The 18,458-nt window shown below is 50.6% G+C and overlaps 6 protein-coding genes; 4 read left to right on the top strand and 2 right to left on the bottom strand.

Moving 5' to 3' along the window:
* Positions 1–814: 814 nt before the first annotated feature.
* FFUJ_08489 (probable isoleucine--tRNA ligase) lies at positions 815–4,089 on the top strand (the record flags this gene model as incomplete). XM_023580804.1 has 2 exons in its annotated part: positions 815–1,243; positions 1,303–4,089. 2 exons carry the CDS (start codon positions 815–817, stop codon positions 4,087–4,089), a joined length of 3,216 nt encoding a protein of 1,071 aa, XP_023433516.1.
* Positions 4,090–4,182: 93 nt separating this feature from the next.
* On the bottom strand, positions 4,183–4,471 carry FFUJ_08490 (uncharacterized protein; the record flags this gene model as incomplete). XM_023580803.1 has 2 exons in its annotated part: positions 4,183–4,356; positions 4,406–4,471. 2 exons carry the CDS (start codon positions 4,469–4,471, stop codon positions 4,183–4,185), a joined length of 240 nt encoding a protein of 79 aa, XP_023433986.1.
* Positions 4,472–5,051: 580 nt separating this feature from the next.
* On the top strand, positions 5,052–8,668 carry FFUJ_08491 (uncharacterized protein; the record flags this gene model as incomplete). XM_023580802.1 has 2 exons in its annotated part: positions 5,052–5,208; positions 5,268–8,668. The coding sequence occupies 2 exons, from the start codon at positions 5,052–5,054 to the stop codon at positions 8,666–8,668; spliced, it is 3,558 nt and encodes a 1,185-aa protein (XP_023433515.1).
* A 764-nt stretch (positions 8,669–9,432) lies between these two features.
* FFUJ_08492 (DmX-like protein) lies at positions 9,433–13,782 on the top strand (the record flags this gene model as incomplete). XM_023580801.1 has 8 exons in its annotated part: positions 9,433–9,513; positions 9,573–9,761; positions 9,820–12,108; positions 12,168–12,614; positions 12,667–12,913; positions 12,967–13,217; positions 13,274–13,502; positions 13,559–13,782. The coding sequence occupies 8 exons, from the start codon at positions 9,433–9,435 to the stop codon at positions 13,780–13,782; spliced, it is 3,957 nt and encodes a 1,318-aa protein (XP_023433514.1).
* A 517-nt stretch (positions 13,783–14,299) lies between these two features.
* Positions 14,300–16,697, top strand: FFUJ_08493 (permease-like protein; the record flags this gene model as incomplete). XM_023580800.1 has 7 exons in its annotated part: positions 14,300–14,578; positions 14,632–14,753; positions 14,809–15,919; positions 15,972–16,126; positions 16,194–16,408; positions 16,463–16,575; positions 16,623–16,697. 7 exons carry the CDS (start codon positions 14,300–14,302, stop codon positions 16,695–16,697), a joined length of 2,070 nt encoding a protein of 689 aa, XP_023433513.1.
* Positions 16,698–16,781: 84 nt separating this feature from the next.
* FFUJ_08494 (related to protein arginine N-methyltransferase 3) lies at positions 16,782–18,447 on the bottom strand (the record flags this gene model as incomplete). XM_023580799.1 has 3 exons in its annotated part: positions 16,782–17,656; positions 17,710–17,826; positions 17,880–18,447. 3 exons carry the CDS (start codon positions 18,445–18,447, stop codon positions 16,782–16,784), a joined length of 1,560 nt encoding a protein of 519 aa, XP_023433512.1.
* Positions 18,448–18,458: the final 11 nt, after the last annotated feature.

The raw sequence follows: 18,458 nt of genomic DNA, 5'->3' as shown, positions 1-18,458 counted from the left end.
GGGCAGCAACCACGCACGCACCAACAAGCCCTGGTCGTTTTAGTGCTGGAGCGCTGTAAACTTGGCTTTTGAGTGACACGAATCTCAGTCAATGATGAGACCCGACCTATGATTAGTGCCATTGCTGAAGAGAGAAATTGGTTGCAATGCATCAAATCTTACAGATGCTTTGTAAACTGGTCTAGAAACTACCAAGATTCATAGGCATTGGTACCATTTGAGGCCATAGGTACATCCATTATCTGCCGGTGTCGGCGGCCTTATGTCATCTCTTGATGGGTTAGTAGGTAAGTGTTATGCTAGTCGACCAGAATCGCTTAAAGACAATCTTTAAATCTCAGGTAGTTAGGGTGTTTGAGGTACTTTATATGTAAATTAATCCTAGTTTGAACTATTAGCATTCATTGTTTACGCTTATAAGCAATTATGGACAGAGAGTGTTGTGATTATGATGGGTATCGAACCCGACCTTTCAACCCCTCCATGGAACTAAGAAGGTACCTTACCTTACCTAGACGCGGGGCACAAATTGGACCCCACCTCCGGTTCCGTTGCTCTTGCTTGACTCACCCACCATCGCGAGCGGGTGAGTGAGCTGCCTTTTTTCTTAAACTTGCCCCTCCATCAACGGTTTGTCGCAGATACCTAAGGTAGTGACACTTTCAAGGCATCGCCGGTGAGTCAAACATTTCTTCTTGTCCATTCCCCGAGCTACCAACTCGAACACGACTACGCCACTTCTATGATCCCTCATATCACCTCGTTCAAAACTTTGTCCACTAACCCCTCCTCCTACAGGTGAACCACCACAATCATGTCGATCGACTTCCCGAAAGAAGAGGAGACCATCATCCAAAGATGGCGGGAAATCGATGCCTTCCTGCGACAAGTTGAACTGTCCGAAGGACGCCCTCGATATACCTTCTATGATGGTCCTCCTTTTGCGACCGGTCTGCCTCACTACGGCCATCTTTTGGCTTCCACCATCAAGGATGTTATCCCTCGTTACTGGTCCATGAAGGGCTACCACGTCGAGCGACGTTTTGGCTGGGACACACACGGTCTGCCCATTGAGCATGAGATTGACAAGAAGCTGGGAATTTCTGGAAAGGCTGCCGTCATGGAACTCGGTATCGCCAAGTACAACGAGGAGTGTCGATCCATTGTCATGCGATATGCCGGCGAATGGCGACACACCATTGAGCGTTTGGGACGTTGGATTGATTTCGACAACGATTACAAGGTAAAGAATCATACACTCTATCTACACCCCCAGCCAGATAGCTAACCGCGCTCCTTCAGACTATGGACCCCAAGTTCATGGAGTCTGAATGGTGGGTTTTCAAGCAACTGTTCGACAAGGACCAGGTCTACCAAGGACACCGAGTTATGCCCTACTCTACTGTTCTCACCACCGCCCTGAGCAATTTCGAGGCCAACCAGAACTACCAAGATGTCACTGATCCTGCAGTTGTCGTCACATTTCCCCTTGTCGACGATCCTGAAGTCAACCTACTTGCCTGGACCACCACCCCTTGGACATTGCCATCGCATCTTGGTCTTGCAGCTCACCCTGACTTCGAGTATGTCAAGATTCTGGATGAGAAGACAGGAAAGACCTTTATCCTTCTCGAGAAGCTCCTTGGTACCTTATACAAGGATCCCAAGAAGGCTAAATTCAAGAAGCTCGGAACTGTTCTCGGCAAGGATATGCTGGGATGGAAATACACCCCCCCCTTCGATTACTTTTACGAGGACTTCAAGGACATTGCCTTCAAGGTTTTGAACGCAACCTACGTTACAGACGATAGTGGTGTGGGTATCGTCCACCAGGCACCGGCTTTCGGTGAGGACGATTACAATGTTGCCGCAGCTGCAGGTATCATTACCGAGAAGCGACCACCCCCTGACCCCGTCAACGACACCGGTCATTTCACTGACCGAGTCTTCGATTTCAAGGGCCTGCATGTGAAGGAGGCTGATAAGCACATCATCAAGCACCTCAAGAACGCCGGCCGCATCGCCAATGAGTCTCAGCTCAAGCACTCGTACCCCATGTGCCCTCGCTCCGATACTCCCCTTATCTACAGGGCCGTTCCATCTTGGTTCATCCGCATCCCAAACATCGTCCCCGACATGCTCAAGAACATTGAGGGTTCCCACTGGGTTCCATCATTTGTCAAGGAGAAGCGATTCGCCAGCTGGATTGCCAACGCTCGTGATTGGAACGTGAGCCGAAACCGATACTGGGGTACCCCCATCCCTCTTTGGGTGAGTGATGATCTGGAGGAGAGAGTGTGCGTTGGAAGTGTTCAAGAGCTTCGTGAACTAAGTGGATATGACGGTGATCTGTCTGATCTTCACCGCGACAAAGTTGATCATATCACTATTCCCAGCAAGATGGGCAAGGGTCAACTGAAGCGTATCGAGGAAGTGTTTGACTGCTGGTTCGAGTCCGGAAGCATGCCTTATGCCAGCCAACACTACCCCTTCGAGAACGTTGATAAGTTCAATCAGTCGTTTCCCGGGGACTTCATCGCTGAAGGTCTGGATCAAACCCGTGGATGGTTCTACACGCTGACAGTGCTGGGAACTCACCTATTTGGCAAGTCACCGTTCCAGAACTGTGTTGTCAACGGTATTGTGCTTGCGGAGGATGGAAAGAAGATGTCGAAACGTCTCAAAAACTATCCCGACCCTTCTATCGTCATGTCCAAATACGGCTCTGATGCTCTTCGACTCTACCTCATCAACTCACCTGTCGTGCGAGCCGAGCCCCTCCGCTTCAAGGAGTCTGGCGTCAAGGAGGTCGTCCAGAAGGTCCTTTTGCCGCTATGGAACAGCTACAAGTTCTTCGAGGGCCAAGTTGCTCTGCTTAAGAAGGCAGAAGGCGTGGACTTCGTCTGGGATCCTAAGTTGGAGTCAAGCAATACCAATGTCATGGACCGCTGGGTTCTGGCAGTTTGCCAAAGCCTTCTTCAGTTCGTGAACAAGGAGATGGCCTCATACCGTTTGTACACTGTCGTACCCAGGCTCCTTGGTCTCATTGACAGCACAACAAACTGGTACATTCGATTCAACCGAAAGCGACTCAAGGGAGAGAATGGTCTCGACGATACCCTCCATGCCCTGAATACCCTTTTTGAGGTGCTGTTCACTTTGTGCCGTGGACTGGCACCTTTCACCCCTTTCCTTACTGACAACATCTACCTCAAGCTTCTACCTCATATTCCTAAGGAGCTCCAAAGCGAGGATCCCCGAAGTGTGCACTTCCTGCCATTCCCCGATGTCCGCGAAGAGCTGTTTGATGAGGAGGTGGAGCGACGTGTTGGTCGCATGCAGCGTGTCATTGAACTTGCTCGTGTATCGCGTGAACGCCGTACCATTGGTCTCAAGCAGCCTCTCAAGACACTGGTGGTCATTCACTCTGATCCTCAATATCTTGAGGATGTCAAGTCCCTTGAGAAGTATATCAGCGAGGAGTTGAATGTACGAGACCTCGTGCTCTCGAGCGACGAAGCCAAGTACAACGTTCAATACAGCGTCACTGCCGACTGGCCTGTTCTCGGAAAGAAGCTCAAGAAGGACATGGCCCGCGTAAAGAAGGGACTGCCTCTCCTTACCAGCGAGCAGGTCCAAGGATACGTCCGTGACAAGGAGATCTTTGTTGACGGGATTCGTCTGGAAGAGGGCGATCTTGTTGTACGCAGAGGTATTAAGGAGGATGAGTCTTCCAAGAACTTGGAGATCAACACTGATAGCGATGTGCTCACCATTCTGGACACTGAGATTCACCCTGAGCTGGCAGCTGAGGGTCTAGGACGTGAGATCATCAACCGTGTACAGAGGCTTCGAAAGAAGGCGGGTCTCGTGCCAACGGACGACATCAAGATGGAGTACCGTGTCATTGCAGACCCTGAAGATATTGGCTTGTCTGGTGCTTTCAAGTCCCAGAATCCAGTGTTTGAGAAGATCCTGCGCCGACCACTAGAAGAGACTGGAGCAGAACCACAGACCGAGGGACTTATCGCAGAGGAGGAGCAAGAGGTCCAACAGGCAACATTTTTGTTGAGATTACTCAAGCTGTAAATCTTTGGGAAATAAAATTGAAGTTTATGTAGGAGATTAAGTATTAAACAAAAGGCTCGATCAAAGTGTATTATTTGTGGCTATATGAGTGCATCATGTTTTCTTAGATGCAGCCTTCAGTGACAGTGTCAGACTTGTCGCCGTTAAAAGCGAATAAATAGGATGACATACTAAATAACAATCTTTGAGCCTCATAAACTCTTTGGCACACTTATCCCTGTGGACAGCGTTATAGTCGGCAACGATACACTTGCCATATGCCGTAGCCTACCGGATTTTTAGTGATTTGGTGCATGTATGGCAAGAGAATTCAGACCTCGACAGAGCATTGTGAGACTGCCTTAGCAAACTTCTGAATGGGACGAGCTCTTTGCTGGTTCATGGTGACTTTGTGAGAGATGGAGATAGATGATTGAAGACAATGAATGACTGGCCAGTACCTAACTGTAGGTACTGAAAGTATTACCTAAAGGTATTGCTCATACAGTGTCGATGGATCATCGAATAACACAGTACGGCTATCAAGCCCCATGAGGCGTGTTTGCACCAGCCACCCACTTTACACGTCCGAGCTAGGTAGGTAGCTAACGTTAGCTGTTGGCCGTTGACATCGCGACCGCGCAAATTCGCGTGCGTTTTCTATCCGGTTGGAAATCAGGTTGCGCTTTGTCTGGATACGACCCCCTCGTCGAATTACGGCAGTGCAATTCGAGAGGCGCCGCTAGCATCGTCTTTGTCGATTCCTATTCTTGCATTCTTATAACCTGATTTACTGAAGTGCAATACTCGAAGTCAACTGAAGTTTGACTGTTCGCAACTCTGTATTTGTGCAACTCACTTACTAAACAAATAAACAAACAGACAGCAGAACAGCTGCTCGCGCTTCATTAGGAACACACCGACTTCTTGACTATGGGTCAATGACGGATGTGGGCAGCTCGCCAATAATCAATTATATGTCCATGTCCTCCGACATCTCGCGCCAGGGCTCAAATGCGACTTCACCAGCAGCATCGATGTCGCCGGCTGCGCAGAGAGCGGTCTCACCGTCTGATGATGGCCGCTCGAGCAATGCCAGTCGGGCACCCTCTAGCCAAGACCCATACTACTCCAACGAAGGTCCGTATTATTATTGCGATGCTGTTTCGATCCGATCTGATACTGACCGATGCGCCTAGACATCGCTGCGCTGCACGCGGTAGTCGTCGCCGCTCAGGAATTGCTCGACTCAGCGCCCGAGCCGAAACCCCTCCCTGCTGCTGCGCTCTTCAAGGCGTACGACGTCGTGCTCCCGACCTATGGAATTGACCCCGATTCAGATCACCACTTGTCGACTTTCGTCTTCCGCGTTGGCGGTGAGCGAGGCGACGGCAACTTGCTCGACAAGTTCCAAGCTATCCTCAGTCGAATGGGCATCGTCCTAGAGTTTGGTGATAATACTACTGCGTCGCCGCGAACCTCAACCTCTACATCTCCCGCAGTATCTTCATCGAGTCGCCAGGGCCATTCCATCTCGCGCCTGCAACTAACTCCACAAAAAGGCCTACAAAACGGCCATGCCACGACTGGACCGACAGTCCCACAATCACCAGCTTCAGCTTCACCGTCACCGTCAGTCTCTCCACCAGAACCGCATCCTCACCCCCAGGATGAATTGGAATTTTCCGAGACCGACGGTGAGGACGACGAGGAGGAGGGTGCATATGAGGAAATGCGAAAGGCAGTTGTCTCTTCAGCCATGAACCGCTGGCGCTCTCTGGTTGCGAGTCGTCGAGCACAGCCTGCACAGCGGATTCCTTCTTTTCCGAGCATTCCCGAAGAAGCTTCAGCAGATGTAAGGAACTTTGAAGCCCAACCTTTTGGAGATCGACCACCAGTGACCGGGCATCAAACAGCGACGTCTCCACACGTCAATAGATTCGAGCCGCACACTCAAACTTCGCTCAAGGACCCAACAGATATACACACAAGGCCAGTTTCCGCTCAGTCATTTATGCATCGACCCCTTTCTGTTCTAAGTAATGCTATACGATCTACGACTTCTCTAATACAAGGGAATACGCCGCAAGAGGAGCACTTTGACGAGCCATCGCGTCACGATGATGATGATGATGAATTACCTCACAGCCCAGTTGAGGAGCCCCCACATCAACTCCAAGAGCCCGAAGAGCCCGAAGAACCTGAAGCAGAATCCTCTCAACATACACAAATCCAAAATCCACCAGAAGTCCATTCTCCAACTACAGCGGCTCGATCTAACACTGTAACTAAACACGAAGGCACAATCGTTCATCATCCTGTAACCCAAGAGTACACTGGAAACACAATACCTCAACACGAACAACCCGCTGAAGAAGGCCCTTTGACACCCGAGCAGCAGGTTGGTTCGGAAAGAGAACAGAGCAAGCTCATCAAACAGGCCGCCAGGGCTCGTGAGATCTACCTCGCAAGCAAGGTTTTCAACCATTGGGCTGATCGCACTGCACGCCGTCTTGAACGAGACGCCGTTGCAAGACGGCATATGATACGATTTCGCTATTTCCGATCATGGAACCAAGCCCCTGCACTCCGTGAACCTACCACCGATCATATGAGGGCAGCTGTGGTTATGAAGAAGTGGCAGCGGATTGTCGCCCAAGAGAAAAGTCTACAGGCCACTGCAATAGAAGCTGCTCGGGCTTACGAGCAGAGAAGAACCCAGCGAGTCCTCGATATGTGGTCTTGTCACCGACTCAAACACCTCGGCCGTCAGATGACAGCCTCGCGTAGTAGGACACGAGCCATGTCAAAGTGGCTGTCACAGGCTTCTCATGACAAGGCGCTCTCTGAAGCAATACAGACCCAGGCGACTTTGCGACTCGAAGTGGATGCCATTCACAAATGGCAGGGCATGGTAGAAAATGAAAGCCAACTATATAACACTGCCAGGAGAATTGGAGATATCCAGCACTCCTTTACATATCTTCGAGAATGGTGGGACCAAGCTGAGGTCAGTCGAAGGGCGGTCGGGTACCGCCAGCGATTGATGACCGAGAAGGCAAGCCTTGCTTTCGATGAGTGGAACTTGAGGGCAAGAGCCCAGGCATTCCAGTGGAGGCGCGAGTATCTTCAGGTGACGCGAGTGTTCGACCGATGGTTCCAATGCACCGAACAGGATGCGGACATGGGCCGAAGAGCAGAAGAGTATTATGAGGAGCAAGCAAAGTCCAATGTTGTCAAGACTTTCAAGCAATTTAAGCGTGATTCGTCACACATGTCACGTTTAGGAGATCGAGCTCAACTCTATCTCGGAGCTACTAAATTGTTACAAGTCTTTGATCGAGCGATCAAGAGCCGTAGGGACCAAGACAAGCAGCAGGTCAAGAGGTATCTGATGGCTAGGTATACGCAAGTCTCTTCTGCTAGAAAGAAACGCAATTTCTTTGCTGCTATCGATCGATGGAGGGTATTGGCGATGGAGGATCGGGCACGGAGCGACTTGATACAAGAGTTGCGAACCCACAAAGATACCCAAAAGGCTATCCTAATTGCTGATGCATGGAAATGTCAAGCGGACGTTGACCAAAGGCGCATGCAACATGCCAAACTGCAACATGCAGAGGGATGGTTAGAAGCTTGGAAAGTGTACACCGTCGACCTTGAGCAGCGGGATACAGACGCCTGGCAGCTTTGGGCGGCCGACAAACAACGGCAATCCCTCAAGTCCTGGTCAATCGCATCGTTACAACAAAGTGGACAGGGTCACACAGCAATCGAAGTTCAAAGGAAGCACGAACGCGAAAGGCGTAACCGCGTGCTGCAATATTGGCGTCAACGGGGTGATAGAATTCGATCCATGGCTCCTGAAACTCGCGCACAGCCACAATCTGTGCCGGCTGCATGGCCACGTGGAAGTTGGCGAGCATTGTCTGGGAGGCGGTCACTGGCCAGCCGCAATGATAAGGGCTTTGATTACTCCAGTACACCGCTCGAGACACCGACTAGATGGACTGGGCAGCCATTCTCCATGTCGACTATGATGCCACCAGGATCCATGGCCCCACTTCGAGAGGCGGACGAGAATGATGAAGCGTTTTCGCTACCTGGCGATGAAGATGATGAGCTACCAGCCTCGCCATCTTTGAGGCCTGCATCGCGAGGACCTGGCCAGTTCTCAGGTCTGCCATCAACGACACCGATGGCACCGGTCCCATCGCATTTAGAGCGCGATACCCAGGCTCGTGACCCCGAGTTCGACCAGAACCTGGCAAGCACAGCAGGACCTGGCCGGCCTGGACCCTCACGGCGGCCAGTAGCTGCGAGATCATTTGGGGTGAGGCCTCCAAATGGGCGCACGATTGGACTTTTGCCTTCCTCGCCGGAGCCAAACTCCCCAGCCATCATCAGCAGATCCGTGAGCGCGCGACCATCTGCCACGCGATTTGGACTCCCACGACAGACCACTACTACTAAGTTTACGCCAGCCACAAGATCTGTGCGTATTCAATCACCGAGAACACTATCGGCTACACCACAATCTCGGCCACCGGGATTGCCAAGAGGGCATCAGCTGCGTGGCCGTATGAGTACAAACCAATAACCCTGTCGATCAGGATGGCTATTAGTATATACATCAGGGAGGAACATGTGTGAAGCTGGCTTTGGCGGTTTGCAAAAGTTGGATTGGCTATGGATGATCTGGATGTGTTTCTCTGACGTTGGATGACTTGTTTGATAAAAGGATACCCCTTTCTGTTAGCGTTATTGTTATTTGTGAATGCATGGTGACGATCCGTCGAAGGCGTTGGATAGGCAATAGTTTATGAAACTTGCTGATCTTGAAACAAATTCATTACTTAGCACGAACTTGCTCAAGTAGGTAGACGTGAATATCGTGTCTATGCAGATAGATTTGGGTGTCTTTTCGTTGTTAGCAGTGTAGATGGTCAAATGTGCCGTGTTGTGGACGTCGAGCCATGATGGGCTAAGCCATTACATGGATGTTAATATGCGCGAAAGTTCTAATTATATGATATGGACGAGGAACAACATCAACACTATTCCAACGACCAAATTGTATTTAGCTTCTAACTTCTGTGTAATTGAGGATGTCTAGGGTGGCATGGCATTTATCATCATGGGTTTGTGCATGAGCCGGATGTGTGTGGGGGGTGTGGGGGGGTCACGTCACCTCTAATCACGCTGTAGTCTACTCGGTTTATTGCATTGATTGACTCTGGCGACTTAGCTCACCAAAGCTTCAGCCGTCAAATCTCAAGCTCGTCTCCTTTTGCGCCTCGATAAAGGGGAAGTCGCGCCATCACAATTCCTTAGAGATGCGCGCAAACTGTTCTCCTTAATAGCATGAAGGCCGTCTTGCCGGGCAACCCACGCTCGAGGCTCCAAGGGCTTGCCTCGGGTTACTGGGACTCGCGACACATTAATGTAAACACCATGCTCTACTCCTGAGCTCTTAACCCAGCTGATGAACTGATGCTGCATAGGTATACATCACAGGCAGCGCCTTTGCAATCTTGGAAGGATCCCATGGGATTCTTCAGACGGTTTACGATGAAGGCGAACAACCGCTAGAAGCTATCGCATTCGACGAAGCAACAGGCAAGATCGCTACTTGCACATTGACCCAAGTCCGTGTGTACAAGCCATTCGGGTCGCGCGAAGACACTTTGAAGGTTCCAGTTCCCGATTTCATGATAAATGCCTAGGAAACTCAGCTCACGACTCTACTAGTGGGCGCTCGAATCGACCTTGGAGATTCCCTATCCGAACCCCGACGACGTGCCGTGTACATTGTCCTGGGGCAGCTCCGCAGAGCTGTTGTTGGGTACGCAATACCTGTCCCTGTTCGACACCAAGACCGAACCGAGGTGTCTCTGGCAAAAGAAGCTGCCGAGCATCGCCAAATATGCCTTACTGTCGTACGATTCGAGATACATCGCCACGTCCAGCCATCATGACCACTTGATCAAGGTCTGGAGGAGACTCAACTTTGGTGCCGACGAAGTCCGATTCGATCTCACATACCTCCGACACCCGAATATCATAACCTCTGTGAGATGGCGCAGACCGTTCCATGTCGAGCAGGCCTCCGACAATGTTCTATACACTACATGTCTCGATAAATGCATACGAGTTTGGACACCTACTGACACACCCGACGGGAAGCATTGGCAGCTATGGGGACAAGTGGATCTTTGTGCGCCATCGCAAGAGAACCCAGAGGGCTTGGACATGCGCCTCGCTCTGGTTCTTGACGGGCGAGACTTCACAGCCTCTGTAGAACAAGCTGTCCAGGCGCGAATGTCTGACGACTCAACCACCGACGACCCCGTTGCCCTTGATCACCTAGTAGCAGTCGCGACTAAGAATCCAGAAATATGTATAGCTCTTGATGGGAAGGGCATCATGTCGGCATGGGCGCTCGAGAATGTTGGCAGCAGTACCGCGAATTCACCAACCTTATTTAAGGTGGCTCAAGTCAAGGATGTCCACTTTGAGCTTCTCAGCAACTTCCTTCCGGCCAAAGACACGCCTCACACAGAGATACAAACGTATTGTGACAAGGAGAGTGGCAAGGTTCACTTTATGTTGCATGCATTCGACGGAAGAATAGGCGTGTTTACTGGAAGCGTTGCTGATCTCTTTGACCCCATGACCAATGATCGACGCCTCGCCCTTCAAACAATTTGGTCTGGACATTCGACTTCGATAACCAAGATCGTCCGAAATTTCAGTGGGCGAGCGGTGGTCTCTCGAACCAGAGACGGTGAAAGTATCGTGTGGAAGCATATTTTGAGCCCACGGGACAACTCGGGCCTGACCTTGACACGAGGGAGCGTTATCCCCGAGAAGGGCCACATACATCGCATATGTGTGCTGAGAAAGGGGCGTTTTGTGGTTTTCCTCCGCCATGACACATTCTCGCTCTGGGATTGTAGGACAAATCGAGCTACTGCCCTCTCTCAATGTGACTACGAGGTGTTAGGGAAGCCACTGTGCCTCATCATTCTGCCTCGATCAGATGTCAAGAACTATACCGTTGCTCATATTGCGACGATAACGTCGGAAGGACACGGTATCGTGTGGGAGGTTCAACTGCCTCGCTACTTTGATGACCCAAAGACAACAGCCGGAGCCAATGTTGAGGAACTGTGTCGCTTTGAAATTAAGGACATAAAGAGTCTGGCCTATGTGTTGCCAGTTGATCCTGCCGGTTCGCAGCCCATCGTCTCGGGCTTTCTCGATATATTCGCTCGCGATGTTGCCATTTCTTATACACACACGGGCCGTGTGGACTTTTGGACTGCGCGAGTTGACCCCGAACAGCGAAGCGTTGGATGGCTATCGACGTGTACCACGGAGACGGGAGTTTCTGAGCCAGCACTGGTCAGTGGCAGTACGTTGAAGAAAGCTGCCCTCGTGAATTCGTCGAGATCGCAATTGACTATTTGGGACATTGGCGGTGCTCGTCTCGAATATGAGAATAACTTTCAAGAACACCAGGTGATTCAAGATCTTGACTGGACATCAACACCCGATGGCCAGTCTATTCTCGCCGTTGGTTTCCCTTACCGAATCATCCTCCTCTCTCAGATGCGATTTGATTATCTCAACAAGGGCCCAGCATGGGCACAAATTCGCGAGATCAGCATTCGAGAGCTCACACCGCATCCAATTGGTGACTCAACCTGGCTGGGCGACGGCCACCTGGTTATTGGTGCTGGCAACCAGATGTTTGTGCAGGACAGGCACGTTGGAATCTCCGAGTCTATGAAGACTGATCTGCGTCTTCCTCTGCGAAAAGATGGCAAACTAGACTTATTTCAGGTTGTTCAAAGATTCAACGGCCCCTTACCAGTCTTCCACCCCCAGTTTCTCATGCAATGCATCCTTTCAGGGAAGGCGACCCTTGTTAGGCGCATTTTGGTGGCTTTGCATAAGACCTTGAAATACCACATTGACGGTGAAATGCTGGATGACTACCTGGGAATGGATTTGAGCGAATTCTATATGCCCGAGGTAAGTGACAATTCCATCATGCCGAGGACACAACACGTCGTGCTAATCCAATTGTTCAGCAAAGTCATACTTTAGCTGTTGACAAGTCTTCTGGGGCCTATCTGAATGGAAGCAACACGGATGAGACGGATGACGAGGATATATTCACGGAGCAGACCGCAGTCTCGATCAACGAGAAGCTCGTAAAGATTGATATCATCCAACTCTCAGGACACGAACAGATTCAGCTCGCTGATATTATTGAATGCGTTGCCCTTGTTGAGAGACATCGACGATCGATGGACGAGAATGGTGCTCGATTCATGCTGCTGTTCCGTCAACATGCCCTCCGTAAAGGACGAACCAACGAGATGCACCTCTCATGGCGTGAAATCAACTGGGCTTTCCACTCTAACAGCCAAGATATTCTGGTTGACTTCGTATCGCGGCAAAACCATGGCAGTATGCTTTGGGAACATGCTCGTGAAAGTGGCCTGTTCATGTGGCTCACTGATCCTACTGCATTGGTACTCACTACTCCGATCTGACGAACTTGTTACGGTAGCTAACACCTCCCAGAAAGCTCAGTTCGAGCTGATCGCCAGAAACGAGTACACAAAGAACGAGGTCAAAAACCCGGTTGACTGCAGCCTTTACTACCTCGCGCTCCGGAAGAAGACGGTCCTCCAAGGTCTGTGGAGAATGGCAAACTGGAACAAGGAGCAGGCAGCCACTCAACGCCTGCTGGCAAACAATTTTGAAGACCCTAAATGGAGATCGGCAGCACTCAAGAATGCCTATGCCTTGCTTAGTAGGCGGCGATTCGGTAAGATATCCTTGAGGTAGCGGCCTTCTCGTACAAAAGCTGATTGTGAATAGAGTATGCTGCGGCATTCTTCCTTCTTGCGGACCACCTCCACGACGCTGTTCAGGTTTGTCTGAATCAGCTGAAAGACATGCAATTAGCGATCACAATATCGCGCGTCTATGAAGGCGATGACGGCCCTGTCCTGCGCCGTCTTCTTCAAGACACAGTGCTCCCACTCGCAGCACAGGAGGGTAACCGCTGGCTGGCTGCATGGGCCTTCTGGATGCTCGGCCGTAAAGATGTGGCCGTACGGGCACTTATTGTGCGTTGTGATCTGTCAAGTTCTGGATACGGGCTGAATCGCTGACATATTGATAGACACCGGTGTATACTCTCTTGGAAACACCTTGTTCACCTGACATCAAGTCTCGACTGTTTTTGACTGACGACCCGGCATTGGTTGTCCTTTACTCACATCTACGTCACCAGACTCTGCAAACTTTGAGAGGAGCATCTAAGATTACACCGAAAGTTGAGTGGGAGTTTGTGTTGCACAGCGCCAAGCTATATGACAGAATGGGATGCGATCTTTTGGGATTGGATATAGGTGAGTGCAAGACAACAATACAGGTACCAAGCACATGTTCACTGACTGTGAAATAGTACGTAATTGGGAGTTCCAACAGTCACCTGGAGCAACTGGCCTTGGTGGAGAGGTCAACCCTCTGAAGCTGCTTCGCCGGAGAAGCTCTTTGGTGGTTGCCGACTTGCCTTCGCCAACTCTTAAATTCGACTCTCATCGGGAGAAGAAGAAGACGGTCAAACCGCCACCCACGACATTTGAAGAGCCAGATGCTGGCTCCCTGCTCGACAGTTTTGGCTTCTGATGGCGTTATTGAGTTGCAGTGTTGAAGAGGGGGCGATGTGTGTGTATTTGCTCAGTGCCTAGCGAGCTTCATGTAAGTACGCTGAAGCTCATGATTTGTGGCTTTTTCATGGCGAGGCAGGGGAGTCAAGGCTGGGAAGAGTTGATTCGCAGGGCTATACTGCAAACACGATAGCAAGTATGGATGGATAGTTAATACTCCAGTGGCAATAAAAGTGTCCTTACTTGGAAGATACCTGTTTATTAAGTACCTGCTCAACTGTAGGTAAGGTATCTTATTATGAGGTCGATGCGATAGTATCTTAAGGTAGGTGCGTAAATCAACCAACAAGTTGATAGCGGAAAGTCTCCCCGAAAATCGGAATGTGGGGGCTGGTTCGCTTGGTAATACAGTTAACTAAGGTAGGTGCCTGCCTAGTACCTATCTCATCTCACTCAACGTCACAACCATCCCCCAAACAAACGCGTCTCTGAAACTAAACATCGTCATCCATTAGCTGCTCACAGCCAAGAAAGAAATGGCGACACGTGTGATTCCAGGGCGCAGTTTCACGCTGCGAGGCGTTGTAGCTGGCCTCGCAGTTGGCACCATCATCTGCTTCTCCAATATGTACTTTGGCTTGCAGACAGGATGGGTTTCCATCATGTCAATGCCTGCGAGTCTCATGGGCTTTGGAATTTTTAGGCTCCTTGCACCGCATCTAAGGTTTCCATTTTCTCCTGTTGAGAACGTATTGCTCCAGAGCGTAGCTTGTGGCATGGCTATCATGCCACTGGGATGCGGCTTTGTTGGTGTTGTATGCCATCTTGACTCATATTATACCAAGAGATTGTTCTGACTGCGAGGCAGATCCCGGCACTGAACTACCTTTTGGCTCAGGATGAGCAAGGCCCGATCAATCTGAGTACCTGGCAGCTCATCATCTGGTCTCTGGGACTCTGCTACTTTGGCGTCGTCTTTGCTGTTCCCCTGTAAGCCATTGTATGATCCATATCTTTCTGCTTCAATCTTGCTGATACCCACCAGACGCAAGCAAGTCATCATTCGAGAGCGCCTCAAATTTCCCAGTGGGTTCAGTACAGCCGTGCTGATTTCAGTATTGCACGGACAAGGCCGCCAATCGACTAAGGACGAGCTTGACGCTGCTGCTAAAGGCGGCTTTGCAAGTCTCGTTCCTCGTGACGAGCCTCTTCAACCAGACGCCATTGGCCGGGCTGCTACGGACCAGGAGCATCAACAGAATGCCGGGCATGACGTGTCGGACAAAGGAGACTGGAGAGCCAATATTAAACTGCTACTTTTGTGTTTTGGCGGCTCTGGGCTTTATACTCTGGCGACATATTTTTTCCCCATACTGCGCAATTTGCCAATATTTGGTTCTGCCGCAGCTCACACATGGCTCTGGACATTCAACCCCAGCTTTGCTTATATCGGCCAGGGAATCATAATGGGGACCGAAACGACGCTGCATATGCTTCTTGGCGCTGTAGTTGGCTGGGGAATCCTCAGCCCTCTGGCCAAATCTCGGGGTTGGGCGCCTGGAGATGTTGATGATTGGGAGCATGGTAGCAAGGGATGGATCATTTGGATCTCGTTGGCTATTATGCTGGCGGATGCAATCGTCAGCCTTGCTTACGTTGGCCTCCGCGGAATCTTTACCAGCCAACAGGTTACTGGGATTATGTCTTCCTTACGTCAGAGAGTACAGGAACATGGCTTCTCTGGCTTGTGGAAGAACCTGAGCCATGGCTATTCACCACTCTTGAGTAACGAGACTGAGGCTGCCCAGAGCCGCTATGGAGCTGGTGAATATGCCCCAGTCCGTGATGACGATGAGGAGGATGCTCCTCCCCACCAGTGCATTGGGCCCCGTATGGTAACGATCGGCCTTCTTGCTTCAATAGCTCTGTGCGTCCTCACTATTCATTTTGTCTTTGGTGACCTTGTACCACTCTATGCCACCACCATTGCTGTTCTCATGGCTCTGGTGTTAAGTATCATGGGAGTTAGGGCGCTCGGTGAGACGGATCTGAACCCCGTATCTGGCATTAGCAAACTCGCGCAGCTGTTCTTTGCCTTTATCATCCCTCAGACTCACAAGTCCAGTGTCTTGATCAACCTGATCGCTGGTGCTGTGGTAAGTAATCCCTATACCTACAAATCCAGGCGAACGTTCTAACCCGCCACAGTCTGAAGCTGGTGCTTTGCAAGCTGGCGATCTCATGCAGGACCTGAAAACTGGGCACTTACTGGGAGCAGCTCCGAAAGCCCAATTCTGGGGTCAAGTCATTGGAGCAAGCGTCGGTGCTGTTCTGAGTGCATTCATCTACCGTGTCTACACGAGGTGGGTAACCTATCACTTCGCCATCTCACACTTGAAAGAGGACCTGGCTGACACAGCTGAAATGCAGCGTATATACCATTCCTGGTGATCTCTTCCAGGTACCAACCGCCTACGTCTGGATATTCACTGCAAGGCTTGTCACAGGTTCTGGGCTACCATATCGTGTCAAGGAATGGGCCATTGGAGCTGCGGTTCTATTCGCAGTTGCTACTATCGCCAGAACGCTCGCTATCGGTAAGAGATGGCGACCTCTGATTCCTGGTGGCATTGCTGTCGCCGTCGGTAAGTTGACTATATGTGACCCCGAGGGAGATAATATCGCTGACGCCTGACAAGGCATGTATAACGTCCCGTCTTTCACGCTGGCTCGAACCGTTGGCGGTCTGTTTGCATGGTACTGGACTCATATCGCGCGACGGACGCAGACCCCTCTAATCATCCTTGCTTCGGTACGTGTCTTGTCCATTCCATGTCGCACCCATCCTGACCCCTTTAGGGATTCATTCTTGGCGAGGGTTTCCTGAGCATTGTAAACCTCTTGCTGCAGGGCCTGAATGTTCCTCATCTGTGACTGCATCGCGTACCATATTCGATTCGTGGAGATACTATCTTCTCAGACTTTGCTGGCCGTGTCCAAACCTGATAAAAGAAGCGTCTATTTCAGCTGCCATGAGTGCTTCCTTGAAACACCCTCAGAATCGGTCCAAGAAGCCCTGAGAACTAGCGCTCGGGCATTGTCATCAGCTGCCGCAAAAACGATAACCCCGGAGAGACTCTGGGGCGACTTGGCAGATGATTTAGCCTCTGGAGGAGCGAGAAGAAGGCCCTGCTTCCAGTGCGTGACAGTGCCAGAAGGACCAGTGGTGAACGCGACGCCTCCCTGGTCTTTCTTGTCCCAGGTCTCCGGTGTTGTCTCGGCAGGGGGTAACGGGTCGCTTCTGGATGTCGTGAAGAAGTTGTCGAACCAAATGAGGAACCCGTCAACATTCTCGACCTCACGGGTGAGTTTCGATGACCACTTGGCGCTGAACTGAAGATCCTCGGTCTTGACGGTGTGGAGATCAAGCACCTTGAAGGGGTAGGGTTCACCACAGACAGAACTTTGTTGCATGGCCTCAATACGGGCCTCTTCGTAGATACCTTCTTGCATAGTCTTCATATCAAAGCCGTAAACATCTCTCCAGAAAGAGATGTGGTCCGAAACATACTCGGGGTCTGCGATGGGGGCAATCCAGATTGTGGCAGAGCTGGGCGCGAGAATACCATCAGGCTTCAAGTAACGGTCTCGAGCATACAAGACACTTGGAAGCATAGCCTCATAGAGTAGACAGTAGCCCATCCACTCGCTGACAATAATATCAACCTGGTCTACAGGCAGCTTGACATCCTCAATGGCGCCCTTGAGAGTTGTGATAACATCGGACAGACCGTTGTGGAAAATGTTCTCCCTAGCCTTGACAATGATGTCTGACTTGTCAACAGCAATGACTTGTTTAGCGCCAGCCTTTGCAGCAAACATGCTCAAGATACCTAGGTCAAAACCTTTAGTGTTGAATCAAGAACGGGATCATATCCAGGCTTACCAGTGCCACATCCGATATCGAGGACGACCTTGTCCTTGAAGATGTGCTTATTATTGTAGATGAAGTCACGATACGCATCGGTTCGTACGGCATCTTTCAGCATCGTCTCGTGGATTTCTGGATACAGTCAGTATAAACAGATCAAGATATCGATAAGTGGTGGGATGTACCATGTTCAGCGTAAGACTCAAAGTAGTAGGCAGAGTCATCCTTCTTCTCCGTTGCAGCCGTCTCGATATCATCGCCCCATCGCTTATCGAGTGTCTGCTGAACTGTCAAGCGGTAGCTGGCAAATTGATCTCTGAGCTTCTCGAGCTCCTCCTCCAGTTCCCTGTTACGGGCCTTGAGATTTCCATCGTTGGATCCAGCTGCGTGGTCGTTGGTAATGTTCTCCAATACTTCGTCCAGAGAAAAGATGAGAGCATCGTTCTCCAGAACAGGCTGAAGGTATTTCTCGTCTTCGAGGTCTTTTGCAGAAATCTCCTTGGGCAATGGTGTGCCATTCTTTACATTATCACGAACAAAGTTGACGAGCTTGACAGCACCGTGAAAGTCAAGCTGAAGCTTTTGAACATAGTCGGCAAAGCTGAAACCATGGTTCTTGCTGCTATCCTCGAGCATAGCGGCAACGGTAGGGAAGGTTTGGGCACTGAAGAAGGATGTAATGGGGATTGACTCCTCATCAGACTCCAGGTCGAGCCATTCGCCCTCATCAGAGACAGATTCGTGAGTAGACATTTTCCCCTTTT

Source organism: Fusarium fujikuroi, chromosome FFUJ_chr07 (assembly GCF_900079805.1).
Source record: "Fusarium fujikuroi IMI 58289 draft genome, chromosome FFUJ_chr07".
Classification (NCBI taxonomy): Eukaryota; Fungi; Ascomycota; class Sordariomycetes; order Hypocreales; family Nectriaceae; genus Fusarium; species Fusarium fujikuroi.
The sequence above is the reverse complement of the archived record's forward strand: the minus strand, read 5'-3'. Positions and strand labels throughout refer to the sequence as shown.